General features: G+C 36.8%; 2 protein-coding genes across 3 annotated transcripts in view; one reads left to right on the top strand and one right to left on the bottom strand.

Moving 5' to 3' along the window:
* SLC38A6 (solute carrier family 38 member 6) overlaps positions 1-12387 on the bottom strand; it is a 66362-nt gene extending 53975 nt beyond the window's left edge. Inside the window, 3 exon segments of the mRNA XM_006185725.3 lie at positions 9028-9101; positions 10898-11028; positions 12165-12387. Of these exon segments, the coding sequence (XP_006185787.2) occupies positions 9028-9101; positions 10898-11028; positions 12165-12269 (310 nt within the window). The 5' untranslated portion in view covers positions 12270-12387.
* On the top strand, positions 12383-21080 carry TRMT5 (tRNA methyltransferase 5). Of its 2 annotated transcripts, none has more exons than XM_032482142.1 (5): positions 12383-12600; positions 13725-14380; positions 16262-16386; positions 19347-20001; positions 20375-21080. In XM_032482142.1, the coding sequence occupies exons 1-5, from the start codon at positions 12563-12565 to the stop codon at positions 20425-20427; spliced, it is 1527 nt and encodes a 508-aa protein (XP_032338033.1). In that variant the 5' UTR covers positions 12383-12562; the 3' UTR covers positions 20428-21080. The 2 variants fall into 2 exon arrangements, with proteins under 2 accessions (XP_032338033.1, XP_006185802.3); XM_006185740.3 differs by having other exon boundaries at positions 12383-12721; positions 20375-21079.

Below are 21080 nucleotides of genomic sequence, written 5' to 3'. Positions count from 1 at the left end.
ATGTCCTGTGCACTGCAGGACATTTCAATCCCTGGCCTCTACTCACTAGATGCCAGTAGCACCTCATCCTGTCCTACAGTCCTCAGCTGTGACTATCAGAATTGTCTCCAGACACTGCCAAATGCCCCAGGGAAGAAAAACCAAGCAAAGCTGAGAACTACTTACTAGCAGAAAGGGGAGACAAGAACACCAGTTCACTGAAGATGAAGTCATGTAATCTGCCCACTTAGTTAACTTTGGGGATACTGAACTATACCCACTAATCAAAAGAAGAAAAAGATATGAAATTATAGTTTGAACAGCTATCGTTCCAAACAATAAACAAATGCTCACAATGAGTACTGAGATGGGAAATTGGAATCTGCTGTCCTTCAGCCAGTTTCAATCTTGTGTGCTCTCACAGTGAGAGCATCTCTCAGTGCTGACTGGGATTCACCCTTTACACAGTGTTCAGACCAGTGCTGGGGGTACAAAAAGGTTCTCAGCTTCATTGAGAAATGGTATGTTAGTGTGCAACATGTCATGTAAATGTTGTGCACTCTAGTTTATAAACTACATAAGGAATTTTCAAAGACAGTTTTGACTATACGTAATTTTTGCCCTGTGTGTTAATTTGGGGACTTTAAAATAGAATCCCTCTGTAGCTCTACTACACCCATCCACTCGTCACCCACACACCCAGCTTTCATTAAATACCTTCTGTGTGTCAAGCACAGTTTGGCAGATGTTGAGAAAACAATGAATAGTTTGAATATATGCTAAATTTTCCAGGAATACAATGACCATGTAAGTGGATGTTTTGTTTTGCTTGGAACTTTACCAAAAACCATTCACCATTTAGGAAAATCACTTCACCAACAGCATTTATTTTGTTTTTGTTCCTCCTTTTCTTTGCTATATGGCATTATAGTATGTATAAGTAGTGAATTAGTCTCCTATTGCTGCTGTAACAAATTACTGCAATTTGGTGACTTAAAACAGCAGAAATGTATTCTCTCACAGTTCTGGAGGTCAGAAGGCCACAATCAGTTTCACTGGGTCAGCATCAAGGTATCAGGAAGGCCACAACCCCTCTTGAGGTTCAAGAGAAAATCTATTCCTTGCCTCTTCCACCTTCTGGTGACAGCTAACATGACCCGATTTGTGGCCAAATCACTCTGATCTCTGCTTTTGTGGTCATATGGCCTTCTCCACTTCTATCTGTGTTCTCCCTCTGAGATACATGTGACTGCACTGAGTCCACCAGAATAATCTCCACTGCAAAGTCCTTTTTTTTTTTTTTTTTTTTGCCATGTAAGGTAACATTCACAGGGATTAGAATTTGGATATATTTGGGGGGCCATTATTCAGCCCAGCACAAGTACGTTACAATATTAAGAAGAATTTCATTTCAGATAGTAAAGGGAGCATTTTAAGATTTTTTTTTTTTAATGAAAGGAGGATGCTGCAATGGATGGTGTTTTAAATCACTGCTCTAAAGGGTTTAAGTAAAAAAACAAGATGGGGAGAGCAAGGGACATTTTATTCCTTGTTTATTTCCTCATCATTGCTAACAATTAAAATCCTTATAAAAGAATTATAACCTTGCTTTAGGAAGAGGAAGATAGCAGACTATATTCCCTTTCTCAGCGGACTCTAGGAAGGACCAAAATTCTCTTTGGAAGCAGCAAGTGGTGAATCCCAGTATCTACCTTGACTCTTTTTCAACCACCTTAGTGGCTTCTCACTGCTGCAGCAAAAACTCCAAATTCCTTAGGATCTGACACTAGTCTATCTCTTCAGTATCATTTTCTCCTTTGTACCTTATGCATAAATAATAATAAACTATTTTTTTGTTCCTTGAATAAAATATTTAGTATGTATATGCCAGAATAGTCTCTCTTGCCTTGTCTGCTAGTCAAATTCCTTTTCAGCTCAGTCCTCCAGGAATACTGATTGACTCTCACCCCAAGAACCAGACAAAGCAAAACATTCTCACCACTGAACTATCACTGTACCTTGCACATATTTAAATTACCACACTGAATTATAAATTATTTGCTTATGTATGTGTCTCCCCTTTTAGACTATGAGCTTTTTTAAGGGAAGGAAGTGAGTCTTACTTCTCTCCGTACTCCTATTAGATAAAAGAGTACAGAATGAATGAATGAATGAATGAACCTCTATCCCAGGCTTCAGTTCAAGGACCTGTCCATCTAGTTTTACTTCAAAGTCCACATTTCCAAAACGGAACTCATTTTTATTTGGAACTAACATCTCCTGCTGTATTCTTATGTCCATTAATGACACTATCATCAATCCAGTGGTCCCAGGAAGTCTGGGAGACATCCTTGGACATCCCCTTCTCCACATTGTCAGAAATCAGCTCCTCTCAAGTCTAACTTCTCCGCATTCCTTTACCTGCTTCCCCTCCTCCCTTTTATTCTCCTTGTTAATACTTTGTTTCAATCTCTGACTATTTGATTCTTAGACTTTCATAACAGCGAGGCCTGACTGCTAACCTACCCAGGTACTGTTAGTACAAATCAGAGCTAGACAGACAAATGAGAAAGGCACTCCCTTTAGGAAGAAGAAAAAGAAAGGGGTTTCCATTGTGAATACAGTCCTGAAGGCAAGCATGGCCTGCAGCGCTGACCATGCCTTTTTGAAAAGAACTACTCCAGTCTGGAGGGAACTTAGATCTGCTGCTCGGCTGTTGTCCTGGGAATTCCCTTTACTTCTCCCCTGTACTAGGTTCCCTATTTTTTTGTTACTTCCTAACTTTGGTAAATGGCATCTTCCATTGCTCATTAAGTACGAGTGCAAGGGAGATAATTTTTTGAGTCCTTGCATGTATGAAAATGTCATTATTCTACTTGTACACTTAAATGATAGTTTGACTGGGTATAAAATTCTATATTGAAATCATTTCCCCCAAGAATTCTGAAACTATTGCTTTATAGTCTTCTTATTTATAGCACTTCTTAGGAAGTCTTTTGCCATTATAGTTTTTCATTCTTTGTACGAGAATTTTTTGTTTCTCTTCTTGGAAAGCTTTTAGTATGTTCTCCTATAATTCTGATTTTTCACAATAGTGCAACATGATATGAATTCTTCTATAATTATTATACTGGTTACCAGGAAAAATCCTTTCAATCTGGAAACTGATTTCTTTCAGTCAGAAAAACTTTGCTTATATTATTTTGTTGATAATTTTTTACCACCTAATTTTTTCCATTCTCTTTTTTGTGGAAACCTCCTGGACTGATCCTCTAATTTTTAAAAATATTTTCTCTCCCATTTTCAAGCTCCTTGTCTCTACATTCCCCTAGAAATTTCCTTAATTTTTTCAACTCCAAAATTGAAATTCTTAATTTTAAATTTTATTTTTAACATCTAGGACTCTTGTATTCTCTGACTATACCCTTTTAATAATTTCTTGTTCTTGTTTCAACAATGTAATATCTTCTTTAAGTTCTCTGAATCTATTAAATATAGTATTTTTTTTTAAGTTTTCATCTGGTCTCTGCATTATCTGTTTCTTCTTTTCCTCTGAGTTTCTTTCTTTCCTTATTTTTTAGACTATTTTTACAGCAGTTTTTGGTTAACAGCAAAACTGAGCAAAAAGTACAGACAGTTCCCACATCCCTCTATCCCCACACATACATAGCCTCCTCCACTATCAACATCCCCAACTAGAGTGGTACCACTTGTTACATCAATGAATCTACATTAACACATCGTTATCACCCTAAATCTATAGTTTAGAGTTCACTCTTGGTGTTGTACATTCTATGGGTTTTGACAAATGAATAATGGCATGTATCTACAAGTATAATATCATACAGAATAGTTTCACTGCCCTAAAAATTCTCTATACTCTGCCTATTCATTCCTTCTTCCTCTCCAATCCCTGACAACTATTGATTTTTCAGTCTCCATAGTTTTGCCTTTTCCAGAATGTTAAACAGTTGGAATCATACAGAACATTAGCATTTTTAGATTGGCTTCTTTCACTGAGTAATATGCATTTATAAGGTCATCCATGTCTTTTCATGGCTTGATAGCTCATTTCTCTTTAGTGCTGAATAATATTCTATTATCTGGATGGACCACAGTTTATCCATTCTCTTACTGAAGGATATCTTAATTGCTTCTAAGTTCTGGCAATTATGAATAAAGTTGCTATAAACATCCATGTGCAACTTTCTGTGTCAACATAAATTTTCAACTCATTTAGGTAAATACCAAGTAGTACAAATGTTGGTTGAAGGCGCCTCTATACCTCTTCACCATGGTCTTCACAATAGTTGTGTTAACATTTTTGTTTCAAAATTACAGAACATACTTTCTCACGTGTGGAACTTGTATTTGGAGTATGAGCAAAAAAAAAAAAAAAGAGGAAAAGAGTCCAGAATAACTCCAAGATCTCTGGCCTGAGCAACTAGAAGGAAGATGTTATCATTTACTTAGATGAGAAAAGAGTGGAAGGTGTAGACTGGCAGTGCAAAGATGGGGAGCTTAATAAATTTGAGATATATATGAGATCTCCAAGTGGAAGTGTCATGGAGGAAGCTGGATATGAGACTGAAATTCAGTAAAAGATATCCAGGCTGAGGATATAAATTTTAGGGCTCTCATGAGCCCAAAACTATAAAAGAAAAGAGAGTAGGGGACTAGTTCCAGGGGTATGATAACGTTTAGAAGATGGGGAGGGGAAAAGGATTCAGCAGAAGAAAAGAGAAGGAGAATTCTGTGAAATAAGAAAACCGGGAGAGTGTGAACAAGTGTTTTACTGAGGAAGGTGTGATCAACTGCACCAAACGCTGCTGACTAGTCAACTAAGCAGAAGACTGAGAACTGACCGCTGGATTCAGCAACGTGGAAGTTGCTGGTACAATAATTTCTGTGGAATAATGGGGAGAGCCTGATTGAAGAAGGCTCAAGAGAGAAAAGGAGGAAGGGGAAGTATCTGGTACAGGCAACTATTTTGAGGAGTTTTACGATGAAGGCATGGAACATACTGAAGGAATGTGGAGTCATTTTTAAAATGGAAGAAATTATAAACTGCCTGTTAACAGGTAAGAAGAAAACAATAAAGGAACAAAGATGATGAAAAAGGAGAGAGAGAGGAGAAAGAGGCTGGAGTAATGTGGGTGAGAGAAGGTGGGATCACAGCATAAGCAGAGGGGCTGGCCATAGACAGAAACACAAGGAGTTCATCCAAAGTAACGAAATGTATGACACAAATGAAGATGGGTAGGCAGAAGTGGCGGCAAGAGCCTGTAAAGTTCTTTTATGATTACTTCTATTTTCCCAATGAAATACAAAGTGAGGATATGAGCAAAGAATGAAATCAAGGAGAATGTGCTGAAGGTTTGAGAGAAAAGAGAGGAAAAAATCATCTCCTAGAGAGCAGAGTTAACAAGTGAATGAACTGAAGACATTAATAAGGACTAAGTGATAGCATTCCAGGTCCACTAGACATAGAATTACAGTGATATTAATCTGCATGATTGTGTTTTTTCTCCAGGAATATTCAACTGCAACGTACATGTGTGAAGAAGGCTAAGTTATATTTGACTATGGTTGGAGTTTTGCCAGAGGAGTAGGATGATGAAAAGGAGGAGCAAGGGTGTGATGTAATAACACACTGGAAAACTCCAACTGGATAAAGAGGGGAAATATGGACAAGAGAGTGAAGGAGAGTGTGAAGGTGGTAGATCAATGAACTGAAGTCCTGGTGGGGGTGAAGAACTGCCAGAAATGGAGTCCTTGAGGGAATGAGTTAAAAATAAAAGAGATGGTGGTTTTGGAGGGTGGGACTCTGGAAAATGAGATTTTGGAGGGGTGCAGTTTTGGTAATGACAAGATCAGTGGTCTGACCATGGAAATAAGGAGCTGAGGCAGGCAGGAAACAGGATCATTAGAAAAGATGATGCTAAGGAAATGAAAGTATTAGAAGGATTATCTACATGGGTATTGAAATCATCCAGAATTATGGCAGGAGTAATACCAAAGAAACTGAAAGCAGGAGCTAAAATATTCACAAAATGACAGACAGTGGCTGAGGAGTCCAGATGGCAACTGTAATAGAGGCATAGGCAGCAGAGTTATGAGGTTCAAAGCCAGGGGTTTACTGAGAGGGAGGTGGCTGAGAAGTGGAAATGAGGTGCCAGTGGGACACCTATCCCATCTTTAGATCAGTATGAGGGATGTGGAAGAGGAAAAGGTGGCCCCTTGAGAGGACTACAGGGAAAGCAGTGTCCTCAGAGAAGCCCTAGATTCTCTTAGAGTAAGAAACTTAAGGAAATGTTCAAAAAAAGAGTTGAGGACATGGGGTTTTGCTGATGATCGACCGTGAGTTCTAGAAGGCACACTGGAAGGGTTTCAGGGGTTGAGGAGCAGTGGGAGGTGAGGTCAGAAAATGGATGACAGAGCCATACAGGGTGAGTCTGGGAAACGGAGGAAAATGTAGGATTCTTGAAGAGACTGACATAAATTGAGGTAAATGGTATACTGTCATTAATCCAAATGACCTCAAGGCAGATGAAGATGACAATGCTGTGAGTGGTGGGGATCAAGGACCAGGGATCAGGGATTTGACCAGACTGCTGACACTGATATAGGGGCCAGAGAAGGGGAGCTCCTCATTTACTCCCAGATCTTAAACATTTCCCCAAAGAATCACAATAAGCCAACTATTTGAAACAGCAGTATGCATAGCACCTTGCAATCTTTATGGGTTTGGGCCCAATGAGAACTCATAATGATAAAAGCTAGCAGTTACCAAGGACCTGACATTTTGTATACGTTATTATACTTCATTTTTATAACAATCCCAAAAGGGAAGTATTATCATTACCATTTTATACATGGCAAACTAAGGCTAGAGAGATTAGTGTACCTTACATGCCACCTCAGCTCCCAAAGATCCCAAATCCTATATATAATCCAAAATGGCAGAATTTCATGTGAAGAAATCCTTTACTTTGATAAAGATAAAAACTTCTCCTGCACTCCAGGCAAATAAAGTTACTTTGCAAAGACTTATGATAGCCCTTTCTCTGAACAATCCAATCTGAGCATATTTCTTTATGACAGTCCAATAAACTGGGGAGAAAATTTAGCTACACATTATTCTTTAGTTTTGATATATATGTGTGTATGTGTGCACATATATAAAAGTACATATATATATATATATATATATATATATTTTTTTTTTTTTAAGCCTACCTCCACAGAGAATTTTACAAGGGCTGAAGGAATTCAATCAACAGAAGACAGGTGCATCAGTGTGTATGAAGAACTGTGAAGAAGTTAGTTCATGGACCAAGTAAGCTACAAAAATCAAAGAAAAAGAAAAAAGAAAGAGAAACAGAGGTTTTCATTTTATATGCCCCAAATTTACAGAAAACAACAGGCAGCATCAGAATTTTAAAGTTAAATACAGATGAACTGAAGGGTAGTAAAAAAAAACAGCATTACTTGAAATCATCATACATTGAATACTACTTCCAAATAATTGAAATTAATAAAGCAAAAACTTTAATTAATGAAGACATAATTGCCAGAGTTGACAAATATATTAATCTTTTAGTAGAATCCATGATAAAATAACCTACGAAGATGTTACATAAACTATCACAATTAAGTAAAAAAAATTTTTTTACACAAAAAAGCAAAATTTGAAAATATGTCATTAAAATTCCAGTCAAGTTTCAGCAGGATTTACAAATACACTCATTTAATGCTCTTATTCCTGAATTTGGGATGTTGTTATGAACAACTTGTTACTTTGGGATTAATATCACTGCATTGTTTCCTAGTATTTTATCTGTCTGCATGTCCACCCAAGTCCCTTGAAAGCAGAGGAATATTTGTCAGCTAAATGGCCAAAAATACTGGCACAAGTAACAGCTACGAACTATGGATCCCAAATCAGTTTTGCATGAGAATCACCTGGTGGACTTTTAAAAACATATTCCAGAATTCTACCTCAGATTTTTGGAATTAGAAACCTGACGCTTAGAAACCTCTGTTTATAGAAAGATCTGCAGGTGTGTCTAATGTAAAGCCAGATTAAATAGACTAGAGCTGTGGGTTTAGATCTATGTTCTGAGGAGTCTTAAGATATTCAAGAAACACCTGTGGGTTTCTCTCACCTGTTTCAGCCAGAATAATCCCATTTTTATCTATTTTATGTATCTATTCTGCTTCTTAAAGCCTGGAAACTACAAGATCAGATAGGGCAAAGTGAATCCACCCACATAAGAATTAAACTCATGATTCTGGCATCGGAACTGACCTAATCCAAAGATAGAAGAGACTAGATAGATAAAAAGACCAGGATTGATGGACACAGAATATTTGTTAATGCCAAAAGAAAAACCTTATGAGAGTAGTTCTATAATTATACACTTTTATTTATTATAACTTAAAAGAACTTACTCAATACATGACTGAATTGCATACTAAAGTTACAAACGGAAAAAACACATAAATATATACTATATGTATACATATATATAGTATATGAGGATATATATATATATATAATACACACACACTACATATATATATATATATATATATATATATATATATATATATATATATATATATATATAAAATATATATATATGAGGGAGGTAGAGAAGGCAATAGTATATCTGGGAAGGTGTTCTTGAGGAAATGATCACCCTAGGATAAAAATGATCAACATGAACACCGGTTGACTGGTCCCCATAATACAAGGTCTGGATCCTTTAAATACCTTTCAGGTGCCTCCCCTAATCTACTCTAACCCAGAAAACTATGTCATGTTGCGGAGAAAGGCCATGAAGAAAGCTAGTTTCCTCCCCTTCATTCTGTCCTTGGATATTTCCCTGTAAAATTTGGTCTATACAGCCTGACCTTTCAAAATTCTCCATTTCAAGCACCCTACCTAATAATAACGTACACCTGCTGGACATTAGATTTGAGACAGCCAATCTGATGTATGTAGATATCTCGTCAAATAAATTAGCATAATAGTTTACTCACCTGTCTGTATACACATACTAAGCAGGAGGTGAACTGAGTAAGAAGCCAGCAGAGCAACTATCAGCAGCAAGAAACTACAATATAAAAGAGTACATGGTCAAATCCCTCTAAAAGTTTCTTTTTTATGGTATCTCATTACAAAAACAATTTTTTTCACATTCAAACGATTACAGGGACTGTCTTTGTGTAGTTGAATTATAGTCACTAAAGAAAGTAAGAAGATACTTTCTGTATTTACCAAATTCTATTTCAATGAAAATGTACTGCTTTTAAAATAAAAAAAAAAAAAAATCAGAAAAAAAACACACTTTATTTAAAACAAAAAATAGCACTCTTGTCTGCTGACTGCTGGTTCAGCCATTCAATGATCTTGCAATATATCCCTTTTATGACTATTTTTCTACTCTAAGTCTAGAGGGAAGTTTCAGTTGCGAAATCTCATTGTCCTTTTTCCCCTTTCCTCTTTCCTTCCCCTTCCAATGCTATGTGCCTCCCTATTATACCTTCATCTATAATTCTGAATTAAGACTGAATTTTTTAGCATCTACTAAACACAAACACGCACCAAATAACTCCAAAAATGAAGTTAATACACTTCTAATGACACAACTTGAAAATGTGCAATGCAATAACTGAGGTCCTCTCACAAAAAGTATCAAAAGAAACAGGCATAATCCCTACTTATTCTCAGGAAGGTACTGGCCGGACAAGCTTCTAGAGACCTGACCCCAGTGGTGTGCCCCTAAAGTTGAAGACATTCTACCTTTGTACTTAATATTTGTTAATAAGTAGCAAAACTGAGAGGCGAGAGTACACTTGTCAACTGTTATCAGAGACCTCACAAAATAACAGTCTGACATCACCAAATGGAAACTGTGATATGATTCAGCAAGTACACATTCTGTGGTACAACATCTGCATGTAAGACCCTGGAGGACAAAGTGTGATTTCTCAAAATGAACTAAAAAATAAGTCCTATGATTATGTCCTGCCTAAGGTGTCATATATACCTTTGAAGTTTTAAAATTATGAAAGTTTGTAAATATATATCCCATCATAAAAGCAAGTTGGGTAACTTAGAAGTTGGTTTGCTAATCAAGAAATTCAAAATAAATGCAAAAGGAAACCTAAAGGAGAGTCTTCATGTATTTTAACTTCCCTGGAAAAATAAAAAAATATGCTTCTACTGACAAAACAAACTTGTTCATTCATTCTATCAAGCATGGTGCTAGATGCTAAGGATAAGGTCTAGCCCTAAAGGATTTCAGAGTTTAATGGGGAAAGTAACTTGCAAACAAATCATTAATGTATTACAATAAAAAAATAAATATACAGTGTACTATGGAAATACAGAAAAGCCAGCAATGTCTTGTATTTGGGGCAAACTGGCATATGAGCTCAGTCTTAAAAGATGGAAAGGAATAAGCAGAGAACATATGTCCAGCTTCAGAAAGTGAAACAAGACTACTTAACAGTAGGAGGAGAAAAGGAGATGGAAAGAAATGAAAGGATGATGTACTTTATTTACACTCCCAAAATTGCTATTTGTAAGTAATCTGGCTGATAAACTTTGATTTACTTTGGCCAACTAGACACAACAAATAAGCCACTTCTTAAAGTTATAAACGAGTGTGGATCAAGTTTCCATTTTTAAAAATTAGCCACACTTTGGATAAAAAATACACAGTATATAGCATCCCTCCAAGCTACAGACTAGCTACAACAGAAGAGTAGCAGGAAAATGCTGTAACTCCAAAAATAACTTAACTGGAAATTGTATAATACCAGCATCTGCAGCCTATATCTTTGCTTCTCAGTGTACCACCAAAATGAAAAAAATAAGTAATGGTAAAATAAGGAAAAGACTCACCTAAATCCAAGGATACCAGTATGAGCCATAACATAAGCTAAGCCAAGAATGCCACTTCCCATGATGGCATTCATCAAATTAAACACTGAGAGACCAAAGGAAACACCTGGGGATCCCTGTCTGTGAAGTTCCTGTAAGCACACAAAATTTAATAGAGTTAAATGTCTGAATGAAGTTCAAGTTTCATCAAGAAATGACTGACAGGTGATGGAGGAAGTCTCCTGCAAACAGGGATCGTGTGACGCACTAGCTGCTCAACCCGCATTGGTCTCCTTTCCTTCCCTTCTTACCTCCCACTAGTGTAGCTCTATAATCTAGTTTCCTAGGAAAATCATATCCACCTGCACAGAGACCAGGCAGGCTTCAGTAAGAACCAAGACTAACCTTGTGACTGAAAAAGATGAAGAAAGGATAAGATGGGGTGGGGACAGAGAGCAGGCAGATGGCCTCAAACTCATGTGATTACTGAAGATTCCTGAGTCAGCTTCAGTAATCCTGAGCTAGTGGTTACTGAAAAGTCCCTGGGCTGCTGCAGACAACTGTTGTTCCCCAATTACTAGGCCTCTAAAACTAATCTTTTTATACACTTAATGAATTAAGTCTGCCCAACTAGAAGAATGGTCAGGAATACCTTACAGTGAGGACATGATAAACAGAAGAAATTCACGTTGCTCTGAGATGAAATTCACACTCTCCCTCCAAAAAGCATTTGGGAATAAAGTCCTAGGAACTGTTACTGCCATGGGACCTGAGTTAAAAAGCCAAGGGCCCCACTGCACAGTCTTTGGGGTCAGGGAAGTGCTACGTACTTATTACCAGGCCGCCTTCACTCCTGTGCCGTTAAGGATCTCTATATTAAGATGGTCATAGGTCCCCAATGACTAAGCCGAGAAAAGAAAAATCTTGTGACTCCTGCAAAACAAACAGAACTCACAAGACTGGTGGAGGAAACGAGAAGCCGACAAAGATAGTTAACGAACAGCGGTGAGTTACCTAACCCTGGGGCTGCTCCCCTAGTGGGGCCCCAGCCTCCACTCGCTGCTGTATCTCTTTCACCTGAGCCTGCACCTTTACTTCAGCTTTTCTTTCTGTAACGGGTTAGGCCTCTATCCCCTTCATGAACTCCGCCAGATCTCGGAACCTCGGCTGCTGCCTTTGGGCCTCATGTCCCAAGCTTCTCCCCTCTGCCTCGCCACCCTCTTTCTTTTCCCGGTCTTATTCCGCAGGCACTTCAGAGAAGTGTGGGCGGCGAGCAAAGCCAACTTACGTTGCTTAGCAACGGGCTCAACTCTTCCGTTTCCGCCTCTTCGGTTTGCCGGGCAGAGACAAACCAGCCCGGCTCAGCGTTAGCGGTCCCCCAGGGCGCCTCCATGCTCCTCGCCGGCCGCCCACCCAGTCCATCCACGAGCTACTACCCCGGCCTTCCCGTCGGAAGTCGAGCCAGAGGCGGAGCTGCGCTCCCGGCCCTTCCGGGTTGCCGTACTTGACCAGGGCGGGGAAGGAAGGAGTCGACGAGATCTGATGACGCTCGCCCCGCGGCGGCGAGCAGTGATGGTGTCAGCGAGGGCCGGCCCTTCCACCGGAGACCCATTTCCGAGCTGCACTAGAGCATGAGGTGAGGGGTCTCGTCCGGGAGCCAGCTGCGGAGCGACGCCGGGAATTGGGATGGAGACGCTGCTGAGGTGGCGGCCGCGGTGCCCTTGGTAGTTCGAAGGGGCTGAGGGTGCGGGAACGGTACCCGTCCGCTGCGGGCAGCTCTCCGCCGCGTGCTCTGTGCACGCGGAGACGGCGCGAGGTCACCCACCGCCGGGGTGTGGAGCCTAGGTCTGAGTACTGAGTATTGACAAGTCTGTTTAACGTTTTCAAAAGCTTTCTGATAGAGCCTTTAGCCACATTTTACGTGTGGAGAGCCGAGACTCACATTAAGTCATTTAGCCAAGATCACACATCTGGTTAACTTCTGGACCTAGTTTGAACCCTGTGAACTCTGATAGTTGCTATTTACAGGGTCCCCGGGCAGGGCCATCTCCTGTTAGAGTTACTTCTTCGATATTCCAGACGGCAAAATGAATAACTGATACTGTTAATGGGATGTGCGTATCACACTCAGCAAAGTCCTCATCCTCAAAATACTGAAACCTCTAGTTACAGGCAGGACTTGTGGCAGTAAAACATCGAAGACCAACAACACAGAAATAGATTAAGACCAGAGGCTCTCCATTTTAATCTTTGCTTAGCCACTTACAAGCAATGAGACTTTGGGTCAATTAATCTACTTCTGAGCTTTAGTTTACTCAATTACAAAATGAGAATGTGATACCCATACACCTCCCAAGATTGATAATGTGTGTAAAGCATTTAGTACGACATCTGATCCTTAAGCTTCTTAAGCCCCCACAAGAATATCCTTTTAAATATTACATCCTTTTAAATATTTCCATTGGTAAAGTCATATGTATAATAACCATTTTGTTTAGAGATGATCCTTTAACTTAAATTTCAGCCTTCCAATCCTAAACATATTCTGTAGTAAACTGGATGGGGAGGTTCTTTGACGATAGGGAGGGTGATGGATCCCTAATCCCTAGTCTTGGCAGCAGGTAGTTTGAAGGTGCAAATTTATTATTTACCACTAATAAAAGGCATCCTGTCCTGGAAAAGATAGTATACTTCTTACACACCACGGAAAGTTTCATTATCAGCATGTAGCAGGTTATTTAAAACAGTAGAATTTCAATTTTTATTCTCAAAACCTATGGTGAACCTGTTAAGTTAGTTTGTAACTTTATGGTATTTCTTCTAATGAATACTTTTTTTTTTTTTTTAGGATCTTATGGAGGCCATTTGGATTCTCAAGAAGACTTCTCACAGTGAAAAGATGTAGAGTACCTGAATCAGAATCATTGATTCCAACAGCTGGGTCATCACTGATACAGAAGCCTAGCAGAGCACCTGGTATTTTCTTGTTGGATCAAAGGAAAAGATTCTCAACCATGCCTGAAATAGAAACAAATCAGAGAGACCCTGAATTGTTTTCACCACCCTCTGATGTTCGAGGAATGACAAAACTTGATAGAACAGCTTTTAGAAAGACAGTTACCATCCCAGTGCTTAAAGTGAGGAAAGAAATAGTCAATAAATTGATGCAGTCCCTTAAAAGGGCAGCACTGAAGCGCCCAGGCATAAAACGTGTCATTGAAGATCCAGAAGATGAAGGAAGTAGGCTAATTATGCTGGATCCCTATAAAATGTTTACCGATGATTCCTTTGAGAAAGGAGAACTCAGTACTTTAAAGCAGCTGAATGTCAGTCCACAGATATCTAGATATAATATGGAACTAACTTATGAAAACTTTAAGTCAGAAGAAATCTTGAGAGCTGTGCTTCCTGAAGGTCAAGATGTGACTTCAGGGTTTAGCAGAGTTGGACATATTGCCCACCTGAACCTTCGCGATCATCAACTACCTTTCAAACATTTAATTGGTAGGTGTGTCTTAATAATATTCACATATTAGAAAACAATTAGCAAGTTCTAATTTTAGTTAAAAATTTTTTTAAATGCTGAATTACAGAAGCAAGACATTTTATCATTCTCATTTTAAGCTGGATCTTGAGCTACATACTCTATTTTTTGAAGGCCATTTTGGAATTCCCTTTCCAGAGTCATACAAGCTCTAAATAATGGTTCAGGCTCTTGTGTACATAATAAACATAAACTTGAATCACTAGCTTTGGTAGAATTCTTTGGCAGCTTGTCATTTTGGTACCCAGGACTTAATAGGCCTTATAAATGCTAGGTTTCATAAACTTGAGTGTTTGATAATCAGAAGGGCAAGACTGTTTACTCATGCTCTCACTGATTCAACTAACTGAGCCTCTTCTGTATGTCAGGCACCATACTTTGTATTTTAGTGCTCCTAGCCTTTTAGAAATGATGCTATGTATACTGTACCTCTGTAGCCCAAAGTTTGAGCCTGGATCTTTTATTCTTTGGGATAAGAAAGTACACTAATCAAAATTGCACTTGTCCTTAATGTAAATATTTAATGTCTATGACTTCTCCAGATGATTATTTTTTTAATGTAGAGTAATTGTCAGAACTTCTGGGAATTCTTTTCAGATTTAAAATGTAGTGCTCAGTATTTTGCATGGGTAGGATTTAAGAGATACGCTATTGTGCATTTCCTCTGTTTTTATTGCTAAAAGGGCTGATAATTCATAGTGATAACATATTAAATACTTAAGTAGATCCTTATAATTATGACTGGGTGCAAATGTCAAGAATTGACTTTCCTATGAGTCATTGCCTATCCTAACTCAAACATTTCTTTTGGCACTCTTATTTTATAAACTCTCTTTCATAAAGGGTCACTCATAGGTTAAAAATGAAACATTTTCATATAGTGGTAATTTTAAAGCTTTTACTACAGACCTTCAGAATAGGGGAGTTTTTTTTCATTCCTCACTTCAAACTAACTTCTGTACCTTAAAAATTGAGTTCTGATAGCTGAAGCAGAAAAAATTAAGAAAAATGATTGACAAGAGTTTATTAATAATTCAAAATCAAGTATCTAATTATCAGAGAGAAATTGGACAAATTCTGGTTGTATTTAAGCATATTTTTACAAATCAAGTTATCTTTCCTTATACAATGAGATAACATACAGATTCTTACAAATTTTTAAGGGCTGACATAAAACTAGACTGGGGAAAGGGCATCAATGTACCATTTCTGGTATATTTTATCTTTGTAGATTTTTCTGCTCTGGCAAATATTTGACATAAAGAACAGTTTAACTGAATGAACATTTTATTTAGATAAAATTCTATGGAATCTATGTTTCTTTTATTTGAAAACATTATTTTACTGGTATGTATTTCCAAGATGGAAGTATCTGTTTCAAATACATAATAAAGCATAAATAAATACATAATAAAATGTTGGTCTGAGGCCAATGGGGACAGGCTGGTGTTTTCTGAGACCATTTATTCCCACAGTCCTATCTCTTCTATTTTTTTTTAACCAATTCTCTATGGTCTACCTGTTTCCTTATTGTTACAGCGATACATTTGAGAGGATTAAATAAAAAACATGGAAAAATATTAGGTAGAGCAAAATTCCTCAAAAATTTTTCTTTATAAATGTATCCACACATTTTTTTGTGTGTTTGTATTGGGGGCTGTCAGACATTAACGTTAGTAATCTGTTGAATTTTTAGAATTGCATGCCTCTTTACAAACACTAGATGCAGTTTTTGTCTATAAATCAAAAGAAAATCTGATTTACGTCCATTTCATATTTGCAGTTTTAGCTTTTATTTTGCAACCAAAAAGCAATATTTATTATGAATTCTCTTCTTTTAGGCCAAGTTATGATTGACAAAAATCCAGGAATCACCTCAGCAGTAAATAAAATCAATAATATTGATAATACCTACCGAAATTTCCAAATGGAGGTGCTAGCTGGAGAGGAGAACATGATGACCAAGGTATGGAGTATTTTATTGTCTCCTAATACTGTGTATATCAAGATTAATGTTTAAAATAAAAATAGATGACAAAGATTAAAAATATTTAAAATACCCAATATTGATGAGTATGTGAGAATGTGAGCATTTACATATACTACTGGTGGGAGTGCAAATTTGATACAGTCAGGAAGAGTGTATGGTAATATACTGCAGTTATGATTAGATACATTCTTTGACCTAGCATTCCACTTATAGGAAGTTATCTCAAGGATATAATTATAGAGAATGATGTATGTACTAGGTTCTACATCATAATTTTTATAATAATAAAATAAATAAAGGAATAGAAACAACATAAATGTTACCAGTAGAGAATTGATTAAATTCTAGTATAAAAATACAATGGAATACTCCATCATTAAAGATTATTTAGCAGCATACTTAAATTGTCCATTGACAGGTTAAGCAAAAAAAGTAAATTGTAGAACAGTGTATATAACATAAAATATCTATATAAATATGCATCTACATCAGAATGTTAACAGTAAGCATATTTTTATTTGGTGTAGTTACTGGTGACCTCTGTTATCACCTTTATACTTTTCTACTGAGCACTTTTTTTTTAATAAAACAAATCTATTTCAAAAAATAATTTAAAATATGTAGGAACAGATTCCTGGTATAAACCACTTTCTCAATCCTCCACCCCCAAAATCCTCCAGAGTGTTGGATATAGTAAACTTTTTTGAAGCCAAAAGCCTTAGATAATTATATGTTAACATTATGTGAAATTTTGTACCCAAGCTAGGAAATAGGTTTAAACTCTCTCCATAACTTGACAAAAATTTTAATAACAAAAGCCACTCTTAATGTTAGACATATCTTTTAAACAGGACTTTATACAACTCAGGAGAGAATTTATTGCAAAATAATTATTTTTTTAAGATTCTGGACCACATAGACATATTTTAAGTATAATACTTCTAGAGAATTTAATAGTGTCAGAATTTAAAATACCATTTACTGTATATACACTTACTAGGTCCTAAGCTAAATGCTGTAAGTATAACAAATCCTAAGAAACCCACAAGATAATGATTATTGTTGTTACTATTTTCTTTATTCAGATGAAGTAATAAGGAAAGACTGCACAGGGTGTTTGGAGCCACGCTTCTTACTCCAGAGTCCATGCATGGTCTTTCCCTGTATACCAAATCTCCACTGCCTACTATTTGTCTATAATGCATGAGGTCTGTTATGGCAAGTAAAATTTGAATGTGAATCCTCTGTTAACAACAGAGTAACAGTGCTTATCTCTGGACACTAAGGCATACTAAACTTTAGGTATGCCCTGATTGAACATTGTGCAGTGTAATAGGTAGTGTCATTCTCAGAGAAGATCTTAAAGTTCTGAGAAACTTCTCTAATTTTATAAATGCCGTGTGATTGATTTCCTAAGTCAACGAAAGTTTGTTCTTAGGATATATTTTATACCTAATATTTATACTGTCAAATACATGTAAAAGCTCAGTATAATTTCTTTCACATTTAAGTTTAACTTTTGGAGCTCATGCAACATTTAAGTACTATGTGTATATATTGTGAGTTAAAAAGATTCCTAAAATGAATCTACTGATAAAGTAATGCTAAGGGAGTGAGATATCAAAGACAGCATGAGTAAAACTAGAGGGTACTTAGAACCTAATTTTTTTTTAAGTAGGCTGTGCTTCATGCTAGAGCTTAAAAGGGAGAGTAGAAAGGACATTTCAGGAAAAGCATCCCAAGACATATTTAAACCTTCCAGGTTATAAACCTAGAAGGACTTTTAGTTGGCAGAATCACGAAGAAACATTTCCAACTCTGGAACCTTAATAATATGGCCAGAGAATCTGATGTGGTTGGGAGGAGAAAAATATGTACAAATTTGAATTAAGCTCCATGAAGAGAGACTATTCCAGATTTCTGTCTATAAGATTTATAGAACTTAGGAACTTTCTTGCCTTTAATTCTTCATTCATTAAAATAAGGGGCTTAAGACGACTGGTGAGAGTCTCGTTTAGGGAACTACATTCAACATCCTGTGGCAACCTATAATGAAAAAGAATATATGTGTGTACATGTGTGATTGAAACATGCTGTACACCAGAAATTGACACATTGTAAGCTGACTAACCTTCAATTAAAATAAATCTTATGTATATATATAAAAGATGATGGGTGAGGTCATATTATACAACTAATTTTAGTTTTGTTTTCTATTTTCTATCATGTTTATGATAATCGCAAGAGAAATGCTACAAACTCTTAATTTTGTTCAAGACTTAGCTTCACTGTATACATTTAGTTTATCCATGAAAACTCAGGTTTAGGAAAGGAGAAAACAGGGCACTGATTTGTTCTATACACTGGCTCTAATTTACAGCCATGAAACCTGCAGAGTGCATGTAACTATCTGAAAATTTAGCAAAATACCTCACAATTCAATGACACATGACACATCTATTATGCCTCCCCCTGACAAACTGAAAACTGAGGAGGGAAGCTCGTTTGCTGTGTGGAAGTGCTATCTGCAACTTAGCTACCCACCGTGAAGACGTGTAGTGTGTTGTTTCAAAGTATAGGTTTTTTTGGTATCAGGTAACATAAGAGAATATAACTAAGACAGTCAGTTGGCCTATCTGAAAAATCTTTAGTGTGATTTGGGAACCATTTTATGGCCCTTTAGGATGAGCTGGAGAGCCGTTTGGCTTTGAAATGATGACTTTTCTTATGAAAAAAAAGTCTAATGGAAGATATTAACTGGCATCAAGTATAGCATAAACACCAGAATTCTGCTTAAAATGCCTTTAAATGTACTGTTATTTGATCTTAATAGTAGTAAATTTAAATGTGTGTATGTGCGTGGGTGCATCCATTTTATATCAGTGACTGGAATTTAAGACTAAGCAATTTAACCAAAAGCATAATACCTTTTTTAGGTTCGAGAAAACAACTACACCTATGAATTTGATTTTTCAAAAGTCTATTGGAATCCTCGTCTCTCCACAGAACACAGTCGTATCACACAACTTCTCAAGCCTGGGGATGTCCTATTTGATGTTTTTGCTGGGGTTGGGCCCTTTGCTATTCCAGTGGCAAAGAAAAACTGCACTGTATTTGCCAATGATCTCAATCCTGAATCCCATAAATGGCTACTGCACAACTGTAAATTAAATAAGGTGGACCAAAAGGTGAAAATCTTTAACTTGGATGGGGAAGACTTCCTCCAAGGGCCAGTCAGAGAAGAGTTAATGCAGCAGCTGGGACCACTGTCAAAAGAAAGAAAACACTCTGTGCACATTGTCATGAACTTGCCAGCAAAGGCTATCGAGTTTCTCAGTGCTTTCAAATCACTCTTAGATGGGCAGCCATGCAGCAGTGAGCTCCTTCCCATAGTGCACTGCTACAGCTTTTCCAAAGATGCTAATCCTGCTAAGGATGTTCAGGAACGAGCTGGAACTGTGTTAGGCATCTCCTTGGAGGCATGCAGTTCAGTTCACCTAGTAAGAAATGTGGCCCCTAACAAGGAAATGTTATGCATCACCTTTCGGATTCCTGCTGCTATACTCTACAAGAACCAGACCCTGAATCTAGGTGAGCAATTTCTGGGAAATTAAATGTGAGCTGTAATACTTTTCATATAGCTTTCTTGGGCTACATATATATTTTATATTATTTTTTTAAATTTGGAAATAGGCTAAACTAATTCTAGTTACATATTTCAGTTCAAGGCCCCTTGCCATTCATATGACTACATTCTCCCAATTTTACAGATTTTAGTATGACATACTATTCAGTCTAGTAGAAAGCTATTTCATTAAAATAATAAATCCACAGGAATGTTACTATTTCATGCGTAAGTTGAGTAGACAAAAAAATCTTTAAAATGCCTATATTATTTACTTTTAAAAAGCATTTTCAAATGTTAAATATCTTACCTAATACAGGTTTTCTGGGTTTGTTACAGAGAATCACGAAGATCCACCTCTTAAACGCCAGAGGACAGATAAAGACTTTTAAGAAGAAAAAACACAAATTGTTTCAGTCACTTAATTGGAAATATTTTCTCCATCTCCTTACTAGACCTTTATGTAGTGAAATATAATTTGTATCATTTCATAAAATTTTAGCATTTAGTTACTTTAGTATTGAACTCTTGTATTTTGAACTTCCTACCTTATAAATTAAGAGTTATCCAATTAAACTGTAAATAAGTCTACTAAATATATTTTTATTAACTGAGTTATATGATTTTGTAATCTAAAGTATATCTAATTTTTTATTAGATAAATATATTTAAATATTGTCTTTCTCTTGGGAAAATAGTTTTTGAAGGTAGGATAATTGCATGCTAACTAGGAAAGCACTAATAATTTTACAGTTATCCTTAGTTGACATGTGTAGCAAAGTTTTATATAAGTACTCCTACACTATCACTATAAAAAATCGTAACAAATGAGATTATTTAGATTGGAGATAGGCAAACTATGTCCAGCAGGCCAGATCTGGCCCACCACCTGTTCTGTATGGCAAGTGACCCAAGAATGGTTGTTACATTTTTAAATGGTTGAAAAGGAATCCAAAGAATAACATTTTGTGACATGAAAATTATATAAAATTTGAATTTCAGTGTCCATAAATAAAATTTTATTGGAACACACCATGCTCATTTG

Source organism: Camelus ferus, chromosome 6, assembly GCF_009834535.1.
Source record: "Camelus ferus isolate YT-003-E chromosome 6, BCGSAC_Cfer_1.0, whole genome shotgun sequence".
In the NCBI taxonomy this organism is placed as follows: Eukaryota; Metazoa; Chordata; class Mammalia; order Artiodactyla; family Camelidae; genus Camelus; species Camelus ferus.
This window is presented reverse-complemented; position numbering and strand designations above follow the sequence as displayed.

Bases quoted from the DNA above. Each gene is read 5' to 3' on its own strand.
- TRMT5 (XM_032482142.1), top strand. From the start codon at position 12,563: ATGGAGACGCTGCTGAGGTGGCGGCCGCGGTGCCCTTG. The intron at 12,601-13,724 runs GTAGTTCGAAGG...TTTTTTTTTTAG, and splicing joins TGGCGGCCGCGGTGCCCTTG to GATCTTATGGAGGCCATTTG. The intron at 20,002-20,374 runs GTGAGCAATTTC...GGTTTGTTACAG, and splicing joins GAACCAGACCCTGAATCTAG to AGAATCACGAAGATCCACCT.